The sequence below is a fragment of the Calypte anna genome, chromosome 12 (genome assembly GCF_003957555.1).
Source record: "Calypte anna isolate BGI_N300 chromosome 12, bCalAnn1_v1.p, whole genome shotgun sequence".
Classification (NCBI taxonomy): domain Eukaryota; kingdom Metazoa; phylum Chordata; class Aves; order Apodiformes; family Trochilidae; genus Calypte; species Calypte anna.
The window spans coordinates 8,735,517-8,755,528 of NC_044258.1; the positions used below are offsets into that span (position 1 = coordinate 8,735,517).

Genomic DNA, 20,012 nt, shown 5'->3' on the forward strand with positions numbered 1-20,012 from the left:
TCCTTTGTTTTACTACCACTGATTTAATAATCTGAGAACATAATGAAAACTTTTGAAGATATTTCCTTTTCCTTACAAGGTTTTATAGATTGTTCACTCAAGAAAGAGTTATAAAAAATATTTTCTTAATTGTATCTCCACAGCTGCAAGGCATTCTATAACAGAATATGCAGTTGCAACATGCTAAATATGCACACTATGTTCACAGCAAGTGTCAATTTTTTCATTTATTGTTATTTTACACCAATAAATCAGGCCGTGTCGTGCTTGAAGGGCAGAAGAAACACTACAGACATCTAGAGCTCTGAAGATGTGAAAAAAGCAAAATCAGTACAAAATATAGAGGATCTTCAATTTTACTTCTGAATACAAAGTAGGTCCCCTATAGAGAAAAAAATCCTCATTCCTACATTCAAAGAAACAAACAAAAAAACCCCTTTCTTCATTTTGCCATTAATGTAAATTTTGCTGGGTCACTAAAGAAAATCTAATATTGCACTTGGAAACAAATGTAGAAAGGCACATGACTGCAGCACAAATATTGTAATTTTCTCAGAATTCTTAGAAAGAAACATTAAGGGTAGGGGAAATCAGAGTTTGAATTTATATTGCAGAAAAAATATTTTATATTTTTCCAAGACATATTTAAAAGGACACTTGGCTAGCTTCATATCCCATTTCACATAGCATTTCTATAATGCAGAAGTAATTATATAAATCCTCAAGCAAAACATTTATGATCCATTATACCAGAAATACATAACATAAAAAGCTGCATGTTATATTATTTACATTTAAAGACATTAGTTAGTATCTAACAAAAATACCTTTTCAGTTGCAAAGCTACTGTGCACTTTACTGTGAGTATGAACAATATTTTACTGTCTAGAAAATATTTTTGTATTGGAAAATCCTCTGACACAAAAAGGATATCAATTTTTTAGCCATAATTGCATTTACTTCAATAGTGGCTGTTCCATGGAAATTAAAGCTGACCTTTTATTTTTCAGTTTAATTGATTAAATAAACAGCAAGTATGTTCCTTATGCAAGCTGCTGTGCAGATATTCTACCAAAATTAATTTTTCCTGCTATTTTAAAATATCTAAATTTCAAAGCACTTCAGAACCACCACAATCATACCACCTTGAAAAACAAATTACTCATTCTTAGAAAATTGAAGCAGTTGCACATCCTAATATAATAGAACTTGACAGATAAAATTTACTTATCCCCTACTGTAGAGGAAAAGTATGAGAGAACCCTAATGCTGCCCTGGACTGGATTATCTCAATATCCACACAAATATACTTCTGACAGACTAGAAGTTAATATAGATAGACATGCACAAAGTCTTATTGGTGGTTCTGAAACTAAATTTAAATGAGCATATATGAAAATATCCAGACTTCTACACCTATGTTCCATGTAACAAGTGAGTTAAAACTCTGCAGTTAATACACACAATGACTGGAACCAGTGTAGTACCAGACTTCCCACTGCACTTAAGAATTACATTTCTGAAGCTTGAATCAATATTCTTCCCCTATGGAGGAAGTCTTCAAAATAAGCCAAAACCATCCAGACCTCCACAGAAAGCAGTCTTCTTATGTTAGAAAAGGTTTGTTTAAGAGAGACTTGTGAAATAACTTCTCTCTGTCAGTATTTAAATTATTTATGAAAATATTTCTCACCTAAAGCCTAATATCTCTCATAAGCTTTACCCTACTAGGTCGTGCTGAGTTCCAGTTTAAAGAGAACACAAACCTTTGCAATTGTGAAGTGTTCAGAAAAACAACCATGCAAAGTACCATGCAGAGCAAATAGCAACCCAGAGGAGAGACAAGCTGCTAAACCTCCCTTTCCTCAGTTGCTCAGTGTCTCCCTGTAACTAAATACCAAAGTGCCCATAACACTTTCAGAAAGAGAAGTTCTAAATGTGCCCAGAGCCAGACAATTTATAGCAAAGCCTAATGTGGTCAAACTTTTAACTCTCCCAAAAGGACTTACAGTTTTGGGAAGGAGGGCTTCAACCATCAAATAAGAGAGTTTTTCTGATATTTAATAAGTGATATATATCTTCATTACCTTCATTATTTGAATGTTTCTCAGAAGGAATACAGGTTAGTATATAATCTGATTAAACAGAGGGTTCTGAAAGTATTTTGGACAAGGATTTTGAGCACAGATTCACCAAGATGTCCTCATGATGAAATACAGTAGAGTACCAAAGTGGGGAAAAAGTGTCTCACAGAAAAATCTGTCGTGTCACCTCAATACTGGTTGATCCTGTCATTGCTAAAGTAATTCCACCTTAAAAGTCAAGTGGTAAAGGCATGGGAGAAAAAGGACTTCAATACACTGGAGCTGGAATATTAAACTGAGATCAGCAAAAGGAGGGGAGGGTGTTCTTGTGGAAAAAGAATTCTTGATGCTCTTTCATAAATCCATTACTCACTGCAACCGTAATGACTGCCAAGTTTACAATAAATTTCTACCTGAAGACAGGGAATACACTCAAATAAATTTAGTTGTCACAATGAAAATGCATGTACAAATGATGTACAAAACCTTTTCCAACCTGACAGAATAAGCTTCCTTTGCAAATTCCTTTGTGCTCTTTCAATTGTCTAAATTTGACTTTTCTATAGTAAATATCTCTCCAAAAAGCACACTATTAAACATGAGGAGAGAAGACAGATGTCAAACGGAATTCTCCTGCAGAGACAAGAAATCTGATTTAAGAGATTACTGAATATGGCCTCTACAGCCAGCTGAAACAGCCATGGAGATCCTAAGGATACATCAATGCAGGAGATGGTGGCTGAGCTGCTGCTTCAGTCACAGTCACTGCAACGATTGGAATGCAGGTGTTAAGTGAACCCAACCACTGACTCAGAAAACCATCCCTTAGAGATCTCCTACCAGCCATAGGCTCAAGAACTTTTTGATATCCTTGTTTGCAATGAATGCACAGGTAGAGAACACCCTCACCTGGTCAACTAAACACATCAAGTTAGTTCTTTCACTTCTGTTCTCTGGACTGTCAGCATGCTCTAAATGACTGGTTAGCATTTCAGTATCACAACATGATGAGGTGCATATGAGTTACAAACCTCACTGGCTAGCATTTGTAATTACACAGCCTACACTCTTATTTACATAGTTTATCACTGTCAAACTGCCCAATGATTCTAATAGGAAGAGACTGAAGGAAATACTCAAATACATTTTATGTAAGTTAAACCTCTTCAGTGTGAAATTGAATCAAAGATTCCTGTGAAGCTCAACCACCATATATGACCAGGAAAACCCACTTTACTTTATACTGCATTCATAATAGCCATTCCAACATTAAAAAAGGTTAGTTCTTATGCAAGTTTCTCTGTTTTTTTCACCAGACAAAAAATACCCAGGTTTTCTGGAGACTGAAACCAGTATTTTTACTTTGCTGGAATGCAAACAGTGCAGAAAAAAAATGGGTAATATATTGAAGAACAAATTTGCATGTGGCACCAGGCTTCCAGCTATGTGTGACAGAAACAAGAAACCTCTCCTGCTGAAGGGCTCAGAAGAAACAAATGATCAAAGCACCCCATTTGGACTCCTTCCAGAAGCTCTGTCTTGCCATCCCGATAACCACAATTGTTTTGATGAACTTTAGCATCGGAGTTGGTGTTAAAATGAACTTTTTTTTTTTTTTTTTTAGGTAAGAAAAACAGGAAGTATGTTTATCTTTTCTCAATCTGTTGGTAAGATTTCCCTTTTTCTGGCCAATCATCCTGTGAGCTAATGATGCAGATGGGTTGTAAGCACTGCCAAGAACTCAGTAAACACAATACTGTTGAGAAGCTAAAGGGTAACATTATATTGATAATGGTTTCTGAGATTTGTTATTAGCAGAAATACTTTTGTTTGCCAGATGTACTCACATGTGAAAATCTGCCTTTTTCAAGTTGAGAGCTGAAAATTACTCTCTCCAAGCAAGTCAGGAATAATTGAGAACAAACTGATTGCTCTGATTCTGAATCATGCAGGTGTTCAGGCCATCAATGCTCTGAAACAGATCAACTTTTTTTGTTGGGAATAACATTGCATCTGCAATAAAAATGCTTCCTCCTGTGTGACACTGGTACACCTGTAAACAACACCCAGACTCTACTTCCTTATGTAAAAGCTCTCTAAGACAGCTCAACAAGGGGTAAAAGCAGTTTGTGGCAAGTCTGTGTACCTGTATAAAAACAAATCAATAAATCTCCAGAACAACTTTGTTCACCATCCTGCTTTTTGCTGTTTAAGCTATGAAAATTTTCACAGGCATCGTTTACGTGAGGGGAAAAAAGGCTGAATTACTCATATCTAGGGCAGATAAATCCACTAGGAATATAGATTTAAGATGTAGAAGAGTAATGAGTTTTCTCACTAAAAACATTTCTCTTTTGGATGGTAGGTTCTTCACCATAATTTTGAAACAAGAAATGCTGGAGCATCCTGGATGCCTCAAGCTGCAAGATGAAGTAGCTTTGTTCTTTGCTGCATGAACTCAAGACCTTGCTAAAAACTTGCCAGCAATTGAAATAACCATAAGTGGTCCCCTAATATGCTACCATAGTTTATCTGTACATTTGACCAGCTCACAATTAAACTGTATTTTACTATAAAAGATTATTAAATTATAACTGACAAACATTAATATTAAAACCTATCTTTCAAAAAGATGCAATTTTGCCACTAGTCATCTCTTCAATAGTGCTGTAACTGTTGCTTTATTAAATTGATCAACACAGACTCAAAAGAAAAAAAAAATCTGAGGCAGTATCTATTCCTATTGTTCCAGTGTTCTGTGTCTACTGATATAAGAAGCAATATATTATATTCACAGATAAAACTTTGTCACAGAATTCAAAATTAATTTGTTAGGGTTTTTTAATGTTATTTGCTTTCCTCATTTTTAAATAATGCTGAGTTTTAACCATGTTACAGAATAAAGCCTTCCTGTACTACATAAGTCAAGCAATGAAAAAGTTAAAGGCATGTGTTTAGAAATATCTCTTTTTTTCTTTATGTGTAGCAGTTAAGTGAAAAAAATCTTGGCAGTGCAATCATAAAGGCAAAATTCTGATCCATTTGCCTTTTTTCTCCTCTGTTCATTGCTGTGCCCCCAGTGGTCACTGGCTCCTCAGCATATTCTGTCTCTCATTACAGGATCTGCTTCTGAAATTCTTTTCATATCTTGAATATATTCCATACTATTATTTTCCTATTTAAGAGTCCTATGCATGTTGAGTAATTAAAAATGTTAAAACTAAAAATATAAAGAAGGCTTGTGTGATCAATAAGAGAGCCTTCATTTGAACTTTCTTTACATTTTTAATAGAAACAATGCATCTTTTTTGCTGTTTTGAATAAGTTCCTGCTATTTCTTCTCAAGGAACTCAATAATGTAAACATTATTTAGTACACAAAGATAATTAAGGAATAATGAATTGCAGATGTTTTCAATAGAAAATTAAGATTTACAGTTTCTATCAGAGTTACATTTTTTAAAACATTGCTATCTTTTTTTATCTTTGAAATTGTCTTTCCATCGATACAAAGTTAGGGCAATTCTCCTGTTAACGGAATCAGTGTGAAATGAGGGATGAAAGGTAACGCATAGGGCAGGGGATCTGTGAAATCCAATCCTCATTCAAGAGTGCCATCTAGTGACCACAGAAACCCCACAGCCTTTACATGAAGGATGTCATAGTACATACCGGCTGATTTTAAAATTTATTTAGGTGTTCTTCCCCCATTTTCGGTGGTGCTTTTTTTTTGTTTGTTTGTTTGTTTGGGGGTTTTGGGTGTTTTGGTTTTTTGTGGGTTTTTTGTTGTGATTTTTTGGTTTGTTTTTTTGTTTTTGTTGGTTGGTTTTTTTGTTTTAGTTTTTTTTTTTTGTTTTTCCAGTGGGTTTTTTTGGTTTTAAGATTAAATATTATATTTGAAACTGGAGAACAACAAAACCTCTCATGTTTCCTCTTGCTGAAGATTACAGTACCTCAGCTTAAGGCCACAACTATAGGATGTCCCTAAATGATAATTATAATTTCAATGTCTACGACCTCCAATACCGACTGAATTTCATATACCTGGAAGTTTGTATCTTGTTAAACCTCAAAGTACATTCCCATAAAGATATATATCCTGAAGACTTACTGTTCCAGAGGAAGCAGAGCAAGGTGTATGGAAATGGCTAAGTGGTGTCTGGGAGCAGTGCTGCATTAAAGAAATACACAGCATTTAGCATCAAGTACACCACGATCTCTTCTCAATTCTTGTTACAAATCTCTGTGTGGATTGGTTTGTAATATAAGGAGAGGAGAAATTAAATCTTGGATTAATACTGCTCTGTATGCTATGCAATTCTATATGGTGTTCACTATTCACAGAATGTACACAGCTGTACTGAGGTTTTATCAGGATCATGGCATTAGAACAATGCAGGTTCTTCTTCACATCTTATTTTTTTAAGCACACTATCAAGCTAGATTCTGATCAGCAGTTTACACAAGCACGTTCAAAGAAAAGTGTGAATGCAGAACCAGAAGTTTAGAGAAGTGAACTGTAAAGTGCTTCCTAATTAGCAGGTTATAGGACAGGAGATTATAAAACAATTGCTAACTTAAAAAGGTAAGAACCTCCACAAAGCAGGTTAATCAACCACAAATAGTACTACTCTTGATACATCATGTGGCTTATTGGGATTTGTTCTTTTAAAATCTCCACTCCTTGACAGGACAATATATGAAAAAAGAAGACACTAAGGCTCACCATTGCTCCATTTTTATAGCACAGCTCCTCCAGGAAGCCATGAAAAGTTTCATGCAACACTTCTATTAATTGTGGATAATGTTTAGAAAGAACAGCACAATCGTATTAGTTCTAAAGTAATTTCTAATAGAAGCTTTGTTCTGCTTATATAATAAATAATTGGTAATTTGTTCATTTAACAATGTAAATTAATGTAGTAATTAACAATGTAGTAATTAATAAAATTACTAAAATCTCTTCTAGATTAGCCAGAATTACAAACTTACAAAACTTTCAGTCTTTGGAAGTATGGCAGAAAACAAGGCATATTTCTTTTTTGTTGGCATAAATATACTTCTTTTTTGAAGTATGGCACTTCAGCTCCTCTAAGTGGGATGTGTTGGACTGATGAAGAGGCAACAAGTACACATTAAATACAGCCACAACAAACCATTGGGATTATATTTTGCTTACACTGCATATAACTATCTCAGAAATGCATTATGCCATTTCTAAACAATTGGGGTTTTTTGTCAAAGGAGGTCACACAAAACACATTAATTCTTATGAATTATACACAGCTGCAATTAAGCATTTTCACTTGAGGAAGAGAAACCTAAACTCAACTAAGTTTAATATTAAAATGTCATCTGAATATTATCTATAGTCACAAAAAGTGGGCACAAGTTAATAACATCTTTTCACTCCCTAATACTTTCAGATAAATGCTTCCAAAAAAAATTCAGCTGACAATGAAAAAGTAGAAACTTAATAAACCCAGTATTTGCAGGAACTTGCTGGAACAATAGCACAAACTGAGAAATTACATAGAGTTCCCCCTCTACTGATCACATGCTAAGAAAATACTTTTTTCAAACATTGACTTTTTAGTTAAACAACGAGCCAAAGAAAAAACCCCACAACACACAGCTTAAATTCATTTCTATAAACCTAAAACGTAGGATCCACCTATTTTTGTAGATAAATTTATATTCAGGGAAATAAAACATGTGGAAAGACAAAGCCAATTAAAGCAGCATGAATAAAGATATTCATATCTAGCTGTTAATTATGTGTTAACTGATTAAAATAATGCATTCTAGAAATGTAGATTTTACAGAGAACAATGTATGGAGCACATTCCCTTCAGTAAGATGTCCCTTTACTAACATCATTTGTAACACACTTTCACAAGAAATGATTGCTTGGAGTGAATAAGGAATCAGGTTAAAATCAGAATAAAAGTTGTTTACTTAAAAGAAAATTCAAGTACACTGTGCAAAAAGCAGAGCAATAAAGAACATACTTGGTGTGCCCCTTACACCTTCTGAGTCTACAGAGTGGGAAACACCAGTTTTGTCTTTCTACAGCACCAAAAAAAATGGTAATTTATTGCAGTCTGTAAGAGGGATATTGCATGTGCACTCCTCTTAAAATAATTAGGGAAACATCTGATTCACACTTCCCTGTATCACATACCATTTTTATTTATCACTTAAATTTCCTTCAACAAGAACTAAGAAGTATTCTTGAAAGACTAGAAGGAATGTAACTTTTGGATGAAAAGTGGAAGGAACAGGCAAGGGCCAAACTCTACAGAGTCATAATATTAAGGAGTTACCTGAGTTCATATAACTGCTTATATAAAAACTGTCCTTAATCATGGAAGCAACAGTCATAAGATGACACAGAACAAGTCACTACTCTAAATTTATTCGTTACACATAAATGGTTCCAAAAAGGCTGGGTAGGTTTGCTTGGTTTTTAAAGCTTTATTTTTCAGGAAGAAGAAAAAAACAACCTGAATCATTAACCACTTCATTACTGATTTTCTGAGAAGACCCAGGCAGTTTGCTGACTTACCTTTTGCTTCCTTTCTGTCATCTATAAAAGGGAAATATCACACTATGAAAGAAGCTAAGAGAGAGTTTGTTAAACTAAACCGTGAAGCACAGAAACATTACTGGCAAAACAGATCAGTTGACAGATCAGTATTTTTGTTATATTTAGAGTGCTGAAGTTATGGAAGACACATTCACTCTTCTGTAAAGTACTTCCTTAATTTCGAGTTGACTGATCCCAGGTGAGCTGCAAGAGGTAATCATTATTGATGATGATATACATATCATATACAATCTTAAATAACTTGGTGCTTTGTTTTGGTTTCTGTATTTTTTTCTTCTTTTCAGAGATGTTTCTTTTTCCTTTTTTATTTTCATTACATATTAAGAACAACAAAGCACCATTCATTTCACCTTCCTCCTTTTGTTTCTGATTTTTTTTTTAAATGCTGAGAAGGTAGAAATATGACTTCTCCCTGAATAGATCAAGTGTTTAGGAAGCACAGCCTCTATTAGATAGCTGTTTCTACGTGTTACATTTTGCAGAGCAACTAAGCAGATGCAGAATCATTCTCAGTCTAGATCTGTTCCAGTAGGGGCAGCACATTTCCACATTCTGGCACATTGGGGTTCTTTTTCTAATGACTATTCCAAGAAAAGTCTTAGTTATGGATTATCTAATAGGAACAGAATTAATAAATGAAAGTAATTCTAAAGTAATCATTGAAGATAGCACATCATACAACGAAAATGACTTTCAAATGCACTTCTGTGCATAATAAAATTGATCGTTTTTCTGTTTCATGACTGACTCTCTCTAATGTGCTTTACACATAGCCTGAAAGTTTTAAATGTATGAAGTGAGCAAATAGTCCTGTAAAGACAGTATTTCTACATCTGGGGACAATACTAGTTTTACAGCAATTCAAGACAGTCCCCAGAGTACTCCTAAAATATGCACTTTCTAGAAATGCTGCACTTATCACCTCCACCTCTATGCCTATTTAACAGCAAAGAAACCTGAGCTTATTAATGAAACTCTTATTTTTCTTCTTTCTACAGTAATTTGTTTAGTTGCTGCTCTGAGACATACAAATTTGAAAGTGACAGTTCTCTCATATTTTGGATTCCAAACTACTGGTGATGTCATGGAGAACAAACCTGTCTGAAAAAAAACCTAATACTGAATGAACGAAGCTTTCTCATCCTTCAGGTGGACCTGTAAAAGCTACTGAAGCCACACACTCCAGCAAGAATATCATGGGGCAAGGAAAGACCTGAATGGACTGAGTAAGAAGCTGTAGTTGTTCTCTAGAGTGTAATCTGGTTCTGTCTACTGTCTCATGTCTGGAATGCCTGCCAACATTGCCCTGTATACTTAAGGTGTCACCTTAAAAACACATATTTGTATTGATATTTTGATAGAAAGCAATTGTCTTTATAGCAACTGATTAGATTAATATTTTGAGCTAAGCCAGGAGAAATAAAAGCAAGGAGGCACTAATGAACCTAATAAAGAGTTTCAGTCTAGAACAGTTGTTAGTCTATACAACTAACTTCAAGGAAGAAACTTTTGGTGTCAATAAAGCATTTTCTTAGTAAATTACTACCGGCTCCAATATAAGACATTTACAGTAAACACCAAAAGTCTGGAAGGCATCTGTTCCATTCACAGTGGAAGAAGGAACTGTGCTCCATTAATAACTTTAAAACATGCAGTAACTAACCCATTATGGCAGTACAAATCCTATCAGCAGCGTCCATTATTTCCCCAAGCTGAGTTCAAAGACTGTCCAAGTTTTTTAAAAATCCTTGAAGGTTTAAAAGTACACTTGAAATCATAATAAAGAAGCTATATTATTGTTCTTTCTCCTAAACATAAAAATACTGTTGCTTTAAACCACGCACAAGATTATTTTAAGAATACATGGAAGATAAGATTTAAAATGTATATATAAAATCCTGCATCATCTCAGATTCTGGTTTAGTGAAATTGTGTTATATTGAAAGAGCATGTGTAAAATACATGTATGTATATATAATAAAATACTTGCTGGAATTTTAGCATTTGACTTTATTAGAGATTTAGCAGGACTTTGCCTAAGGCAAGTTTTTAATAGCAATAATAAAAAAATACTTAATGGTACTTAGGGTAAATAATGTGTGGTCACTGTGTTTAAAAAAAAAGTAATACCAAACATATGTGCTATATTTCCACATTATAAAATCTTCATAGTACCTACAGCTCTTCCAAAGTTATGTAGAGAAAAAAAAAGGTCTTTAATAATGTAAGAGACATGTGATAACCAATTTAAGAACTTTAAATCATCAATCTTGCATTCTCTGACAGGGATGTATATTTAGTGAACTTCATAGTATTTAATTCTGAACATTAAGAATGCAATGGTATGACATTATGGCTTCAAGATTTTCAACTATTAACATACTTACAGGAAGAATGCCGGGCCCAAGAATGTCCTTTTTCTTAGTCTATTTGCAAAACTGCTTTGTTCCATACAGGATACAGTATTTCATTATGAAAGCAAAGGATATATCATTTTGTCTCAAAAAGTATCAATAAAATTCAGCTACCTTTTAAAAACATCAACAAAAGCATTTGAGTGTAGTCAGTGACATAAACATTTGTGTCAGACCATCAAATTCAGCAATGGAAACTGAGTGGAAACTGGACAGAAGTTCTCACAAACCATGGGAAAGGGCTCAGTGTTCTCTTCTGGATAGGCTGCATCTCCAAACTGAAGCAACTAAAGCAATCTTAACACCCTACACATCATACTTTCAAGCACCCTACTACAAGGTTCAAATCTGCAGAAAAATAAAAACCAGTTAAAAAAATCAAAATCCATAAATAACATGTGCAACAGAAAGACAACTGGAGTCACAGAAGAATTCACCCAAAGGCTTGAATTATTATTTTTTTTAAATCTATGGAATTGTTAGCCATACTCTCCTAATCACTAGATAGCTCCTGCCAATCTGACACAGACAGATTCCAGACAGAAAACACAGTAAATTGTTAAACCTTGAGAAGTTCCCAAGACACCTCAGCATGCCACAGCAGTAACTCCAGTAAAACCAGTTCAATACTTGCAGTACTCCAAGGGAAAGGCAATCTCTATACAAACTGAAAACCAATTTTTTTCCTGGTCCCTGAGAGCAAGCCTAGGGGAGCTCTGAAGCATAAACTAAGTCAATATAAATATAGGAGAAACATGCACAGCCCACAAGTAGCAATTTGATGTGCTTTCAGCATTCCATGGACTAATCAATAAATCGGATTCTCTAGGACTTAACTTGGAAGCTTACGTTTTATCTACTGTTCAAGCACTACTTAATGCTTCTCTCAGTACTCTCAACAACTGTGCTAATTAGAAGCCTTCTTAAAATTACCACTGTGCATTTTTTCATGTCCAATACATACCCAAATTAGAATTCACAAATGTGATACTGGTGCAACAGGTGAAATACAATCATGTAATAAAGGAAATAATAAATAGCAAATCATCCACCCTTGAAATAGACTGTATGTAGTACCCTTAGAATAGCAGATCTCAAACTTGTCTGGTAGGTTATAGACCTTTTCCCACAATCCTCCCTCAGCCTTGCCTAATTGAAAGGCATCCCTGCCCATGGCAGGGAGGTTGGAGTAGATGATCTCTAAGGTTCCTTCCAACCTAAGCCATTCTATGATACTATGATCTCAAACTCAGTATAATTAATTCCTTATGCAACTCCTTTCAGACTTCACTAATGGGTGGCATCAGTTTCTAACAAAAATTCTGTAAAAAGATTCAAGATCCACACCTTCACAAGACAACTTCACTGAAATGTACCACTATGTCTTTCAAGTTTTCCATTTTCCAAGCTTCAGGTGGGCCCCAGACACCACTGAATCATCAAAACATATTCTAGGCCAAAGAAGACACACAGACACACAAAAAAAGGGGGAGGGGGAGGAAGGGGACACCATTCTGTAGATGTAAATAGCTGGTTTTAATCTCTAGCATGCATATATTTAGTGAAATACAGAACCACATAATCTTTTCCTGTACTCCTGCACTAATTTTATTCATGATTTGATCTCTCTCAAATAAGTGTTTTTACTAGGCTAGAAGTTCAATCAGACTACACTGCTGGAGGCTTTCTAAGGAAACAGACCTGGCTGTCCTGATTCCCCTAAATGTGGGTAACTTGTACTCAATGTCACTGAAATTTTCACCCTTAGTAGGAAGCAACATGGTCCTTCTGAGGAAGACTCTCACTGTCTTCCTTGCCTCACCCTAATCACAGGATAATGCTGATGGGCTGCTGGGATGCAGCAAGGCAGATGGGCTTGACACTAGACCAGATTTTCTTGAAATTGTACTAATTCAACCATCCCACATTCACTCCCAAAAACGCATTCACAAGTGATGTGGGTGGGTAGCAGGTGTAGGCGAGCTTGGCATCAAATTTAGGACTTCTCAAAGAACAGTGCAGCCATCACCCCAGTGTTTTTATGTGGCAACATTGTGTGGTCTATCTACCTAAAAAGCTAGGGTATTACACATGAAAATACATTAAAAATGCACACAGGCAGAAGCCTTTTTCATATGGAAGGCAAAACATTATAAAACACTAATTTCAAACACAAGGGGTATCAAATCAAATACAAAGCAGTATGCACTCATGACTGTTTCATTTATAGCAGCAGCAGGTGTTACTTTCTCTCTAGTCCTTTTAGCCTCCATTTTCCAAACACCAGAACAAAGAAAATACACAAAGCAATGTCAGAAACATTAAGCCCCAAATATAAATTCTTCAGTAAATTCTTATGCTGGCTTTCAAATTTCCTATAGTCCTATTGTGTATTTACTACAGATTTAAAACAAATCTTTTCTAATGGTAAAAATGAGGGCAGAAAAAGAAAACACTTAGATACTCTATTTCTGTAACTGCAGCAAGTACTTTGACAATATCTTTTAAACAAATAAATGAGTTTTTCATTACCTCTCTAAGATGCATGTTTTCCTTCTCCTTCTGATCTAAAATAACTTCTAAATGATTAACCTGAGATTCAGCCTCTGCCATCCTTCGAGTTCTCTCATTTTCATCTTCCATTCCTTTAGATGGCAAACCTTTACTTTGCAACATTTCCAGAAGCTTTTTTATTGATTCATCTCGTGCATTTAGCGTTTGCTTTTGAGTTTCAATCCTAAGCTCCATCTCTTCTAGTGTTTTTCTCAATAGGAAGAGCTCTTTAGCTTGTCTATCATGTTCTGCTTGAAGTCTTCGGAAATTCTCCTCTGTGAGCTCAATGGTAAAATGCTCAGCACCCCGGTTCCCACTTTCTTGCTGGAGAAGGTGGTTAAGGTCTCTCTGGGTTCTAAGCTCATCTTGAAGTGCCTGGATTGTCATTTGCAGGTGCTGCAATAAAGAAAAGAAAAGGGAAAAAAATTAATTTAGGATCTGAATGTAGAATTAGTCTTTGATTAAACCTTAAGTCATTTGCTGTTATAAAAACTCATTGCAAACATTGATGAATGACCTTTATAAAACAGCAAACGCATGTGACAATATTTGTAATGATATATTTCAAGTGCTTCTAGAAAAAAAAAAAAAAAAGATAACAGGCACACACACAAAATAGTGTCAGCTACAAATAAAATAAACAGCAAAGAAAGGTGAACCAACAAACTCAAACACTAGGCAGTCACACATCCAATAGTACAGTCAACATGTACCTATAAAGCTGAAAGACTCAGTATTCCATGTTTTCTAAATTACTTCATAGACCAGAACCTTCATGGTGCTCAACGGTACTGTTGTTTATAAAGTCAATCAAAGCAGTCACTAAAATTGAAGAGGGCTTTGGGGGGGAGCTGAATTGGGGCTGGTTGGTTTTGTCCTCTTTTTGGCAACTAAAGCTATGAACATGTTTAGTAAACAGGATTACTGCATCTCTAACAAGCAAACAAACACATTAAGCAATAGTGAATTTTGAAAAATAAATTGACTGCAAATAGGGGACAAACCTTTGTTCTCCTGGCATCCAAAAACTGAACAGCATGGTAAATGAAAAAATGAAGCAAAATCAACATAAATAAAGGTCAGATGCAAGCAAAGGAGATTCAACAGAAAGAACTGAATTCAACAAAAAGTACCTTCAACAGAAAAAAATAATTTGGGTTATACAGAAAGGCACCAACAATTTCACAGTACTCAAATATTTAAAACATTGACAGACTTTGATCAAGAGATGCCACAGAGAAAAATGTATTAGAAATAATCAATCCCACAGTGAATAATAATCCTATCTTACTGGGTTTTTTTATACTTTAAGATTTTCCTAAACACAGTAACTTGACCTAAACTATTTGTACTACACAGGGGTTTTTCCCCTGTTCAAGAGGTTAATCTCACACTCCTTATGCAACACAAAATCAAAAGGGATTTTGCACATGTTAAGTTGGAAACATAGTTAATTTTTCTATATTACTATGGATTTTGTTGATTTCATGTTATATTTTTATCTATTTTTCTTCTGATTTTTTTCGCTTTCTTCACTGCCTATGAAGAATACAGACTTTATAGAAATATGATTTCCTGAACAGTCACACAGTCTGTAGAAGACATTTAATTGCAGGTATTAGGAGACTTAAATGCATAGCACCAGACTTTCTTGTAGCTATGTTTATTCTGCAACACCACACTCTAAAACAAAATGAAACAAAACAACAACAACAACAAAAAAACACCACAGAAAACCACAACACCAAGCACCTAACAAAATATAATTTCATTGGATATTGCCTTTTTGTTTGCACAATACAAGCTGCCAATTTGTAACAATAATTTAGACTAAACAAGATACTAGAAACCACCTTCAAACTGTGTGTATTCTTCAGTATATGACTATTGGGATGGAAAAGACAAAGGAAGAGCTAAACGTATGGTTCCATATTTTTAAAAAAGAAAATTCTCTGAGAAAAAAAATGGCAGATACTTTAAAGAATACATCTCATATTCATACACTCTTCAGTAGAATGCCTAGCTGTATTAACATGCATATAAAATTTACTTTGCATAAGCACAGTAAACTAAATCCTCTGCATTCCCAAATTATTTCACTACTACACAACAGCATCATTCAGCAGCTATCAGTTGCTAGTCTAGAAACAGTCAAAAGAAATTCTTTTCTCCAATCTGAGTAATGATTTAATATACATAATGTTAAAGTAGGCAATATTTATTACTTGATGCTAAAATGATTTACAAATAAACGTGTTCCCAAAGCCAAGCCATGTCTGTACACCAAATGTCTATATGTCTATAAGACTTTAGCTAAGAAAAGGGATAATAATTTATAAAATATTTAAAATCTAAGTCAAAAGTAAAAGCAAATTTAACGTACCCTCTGCTAACACAACCCTTCTGAATGCAAGCTGTAAAAGCCAAAATGGTTGGATCAACACACAAATAATTAGAAATCAGAAGTCAGCAATGTCAGTTCAGTTAAAGCAGAGAAGTTCCTTTTCTGTTCCACAGAAACCTTCATACATGCTTCTTAGCTCCTACCTGGAACTATGTTTGCACAAAGCACACCAGTAGCTCAACTGTGTTAAAACCAACAGCCTCAACTCTGACAGACTACTGCTACTTTGACATAAGAGAATCCTTTTTTGTATACTTTTACGACTTAAAACTCTGGATACCATGGACCATATTTAGACATGTGCTGGCACAGATTTCTATCTGCAGCCAGCTAAAATCAGGAAAGAACAGATGTTGTGAGGGTGGAAAAAAATTGTATAATTAATTGCAGTGGGAGAGTGTCCTGGTTTTCAGTAGGAGTACTGTGAATATCTGTCACACTGCTGCTGTTACACAGAGAATTTTCATTTTTTAGGGAAAAAAAAACCACCAAGCAAGACCTACCATATTTTTCGTAAATTTCTATTCAAAACAGACCAGTTGATCAGAAGCATTTCCACTCCAAGATACATAGATAAACACATAGATCTTTCTCTCCTAACATTTTCCTTCCTTCTCTACAGCCCAATTGCAAGAGGGGATCCATGGAATGGCACAGGAGGTTCTATTAATCTTTCTTTGAATTGAGCTTAGTGCATGTTTGCAAAATTTGCCCCCTTCAATTGAAAGAAAACTGTGAAAGGAAGATGAACTAATGGCCCTTCCCGGATTCCTATTGCCCTTCGACACAAGGAAGTTCCTCTAATTTGCACCAACTTGCTATTCCCAATGGAACTACCTACAAAGAACTGTCCTGCAGCAGCATCCCTCGGACCAGAGCATATAAACACTTCCAGAGCATTCCAGTGCCCAAGATACATGGTGAAAAGTGAAGGCCAAGGAAATCTGCAGCTAACTTCTCAAGGGAATGGGATATCATAATATGCAGCTTTGCACAGTCAGTGTCTCTGTGTTAAATGCATTGAAAGGAACTAAAATGCCCTGCATCTTGGGAAATAAAAGTAGAATTTTCAGGGCTGGATCAGTTGGTATTTCCTTGTCTTTTGACAGTGGCAGATATGAAAATACAGAAGACTGCAGGGGGGGGGAAGTCCTACTGTGTAACTGCATATAGTAGCAAGCTACAACTATAACAGAATACATCTGAACAAGTGCCCCAACATTATACTATTAAATATACTCATTTTCTTAAAAGAAAGAAAGAAAAAAAATAATGCAGTTCTCATGAACTGTATCCCAACTCTAAACCAATTTCTATCTTAACTTTAGTTGTAATACTGAAACAAGCATGAGCGTTTGACTTTCAAATATATATAACTAAACACTGTTAGGGACCAACACGAAAATCTTTGTTTCTGCAAGAGAAAACCAAAAAGGGAACTGGAGATATTTTCTTCATCAGCATAAATTTAGAAGTGGATTCTCCCATGCATCTGCTCACCTGTCTAATGTAATGTAAAAGTCTGGTGTCTAAACAACAACACTGAGGATCAGTTGACAAGAATTTTGGTTGAGTAAGACAGGCCTGACAGAAAGGGATGGCAGGAGAGGACAGATGTAATTATGGGAGCAATCACAGGAGAGTCAGACCACACGTGTACAATGCATCTTCAGCATTAAAAATTCTGGAGGTTCAACAGATGTGAGACAACTTCTGATTAACACAATTTGCTGGTAGAGCAATGTATGCTAAAGGAGAGAATTCTTGTTTACCGGGTTTCCTTAATGTTTCTTTTCTTATGGTTTCCAATTGTGTGACTTGTCAAATTCTATAAAGCTGTGATCCTGTGATTTCCAAGTTAAATAATGTCATCTACATTTAAATCTCCATTTCTTAATAAAGACATACTTAATATGAGCAATCAGACTTCATTACTATTCAGTCATCTTCCCCGGGTCATTTCACAGAAATATTCTGGTGAAAACAGTAAGGTTGCAAAGACAAAGTATTGCCTAAAAAATTGATGTCATTGTAGAAAAATGCATCTACATTTATTACTGAGGAGTAAGCAAAAACATCTTAGCATTGCAAGCTTCAGAGTACTTCTGAGCCTAAATTTAAAGACACCACCTTTAAATATATTTCTGTCCCAGTGCTCTGCTTTGCTGTGGTCTGAGAGATATCATTTTTCATTTATTTCCTCTGCTTTGCTATTTACCATACCCAGAGCAAACTAGTAATCACATGGCATTTAGCCAATATACTAAATTTTACCATATTCTTATTATGAAAAGTGCATATGGGCTCCTTAATGATTATAAGCAGTCAGATTCTCTGCTTAAGAGTCAAAATAAACCAATTTATTTTTCTACCAGAAACATACAAGTGTGGCCTTAATGCTTTTAATTTTGCCTGGTATTTTTCACATGTCTTATTCATGGAAGTGACTTAATTAGTGTTTTATCCTTCAAGGTAAGTTATCTCTAGCGTTTCCACAATAACATTTTCACATAAGAAAACAAGCAGTACACTTGTGAGGTATTTTGCCACCTTGAAGTGTTGGGCATTTACCAGCTCTTATCTGCATGCCTTTGAATAAGCCCAGTGCATGCAGTCCCTCTCAAAAAGGCCTTGACCTGTTGCTTAGAAAGAAAATTTAATTTATGTCAGACACTAAATGCTTTATATTTTTCTCAATCACAACTGCTTCCATTAAATTATTTCCTAAAGGAAAATGTTGAGTAACTTCCAACAATTTAAGAGAAAATAGCCAAGTCTTCGAAGGTACTTTTTTTGCAATATACTCACTGTACATTAAAGAGGCAAAAAGACAATAGTACACTACTATTCCATCACAGAAACGTCAAAGGAAGATATTGAAAACATGAATGAAAATCCAGAATATTGTTGAATTAAAATTGTGTCTATTGAGCACTTTCATGATAGAATTCCTATTTAAGGCTTCTGTAATGTTAACAGCCAAATAAGAGAGATAAAGTGAACAAACATTCACAGAACTTTAAAGGACATTGGTATGCAGATATTTCTAACTATTTACAAGAATGATCTAACATGTTTCATGGATGTCATTAAAAATTTTAATCCTCAGAGCTTTAAACCGAAGTTTTCTTCCCTTCCTTTGAGTAGCACTCTTCTATTTCTTCAGTTGTCCCTGATGCTGGGGTGTAAGTTCCAGGCAGTATTATGCCCTGAGCATATTGAGGTTTTGAGTATTTCTGCAATAGCTCAGAGCAGGGGTTGTTCTGAACCATTGCAACTGTACCCTCCAATAAAGGGCAGAAAGGCCACAAGCCCTCAGCTATGGATGACCAACATATGTTTAAGAAAGGCCATGAAACTCAATACTTCAGAATTTCCATGAGCATTTCCTATACTAAATATTATGAAATTCTAGTAATTCAGCAATGCCCTAGAAACATAGGTGTGTAATTTACACATGAAATGTGTGCCGCTATAAAGGAAATCTTCTTTGAAATAATACAGAAGTGCCATGGAACCCCAAAGGCATAGGGGATCTTAACATTTTGCACCTCTCCATCATTTGATTTTGAAATGTTCTAACATGTTCTTTTAATGAAGCCACAAGAAAAGTCATGTGAATGTAAGTTATTGACATGACAATTTCAAGCACAGCCAAAAATAAAGAAGTACTAAATCAGATTCCAATTTAAAACTCTCCCTGCCATATTTTAATCAGGCAAAATACAGAAAAGAACACTATTTGACTTCAGTTTTTTTCTCTGCTAGGAATAGTACTGAGTTGATTAACCATAATACATAATCATTTTTCATTGAAACAATTTGAAAGAAGCTTTAGATCTATGTGCTTTGCTACAGTTAAGGAAAAAAACAAAAAAAAAAAAAAAAGATATTTCAGTAGCTCAAATCAAAGTAGTGTTCACTTAGATCCAGAGAAAAATTAGACAT

General features: G+C 35.0%; 1 protein-coding gene across 1 annotated transcript in view; it reads right to left on the reverse strand.

Annotated features, from left to right (window-relative positions):
- Positions 1–20,012, reverse strand: part of ERC2 (ELKS/RAB6-interacting/CAST family member 2) — a 409,582-nt gene that overhangs the window by 349,808 nt on the left and 39,762 nt on the right. Inside the window, exons 3-4 of the mRNA XM_030458648.1 lie at positions 14,665–14,688; positions 13,640–14,056 (exon numbers count right to left, since the gene is read on the reverse strand). Coding sequence (XP_030314508.1) covers positions 13,640–14,056; positions 14,665–14,688 — 441 coding nt within the window. The remainder of the gene's footprint in view (positions 1–13,639; positions 14,057–14,664; positions 14,689–20,012) is intronic.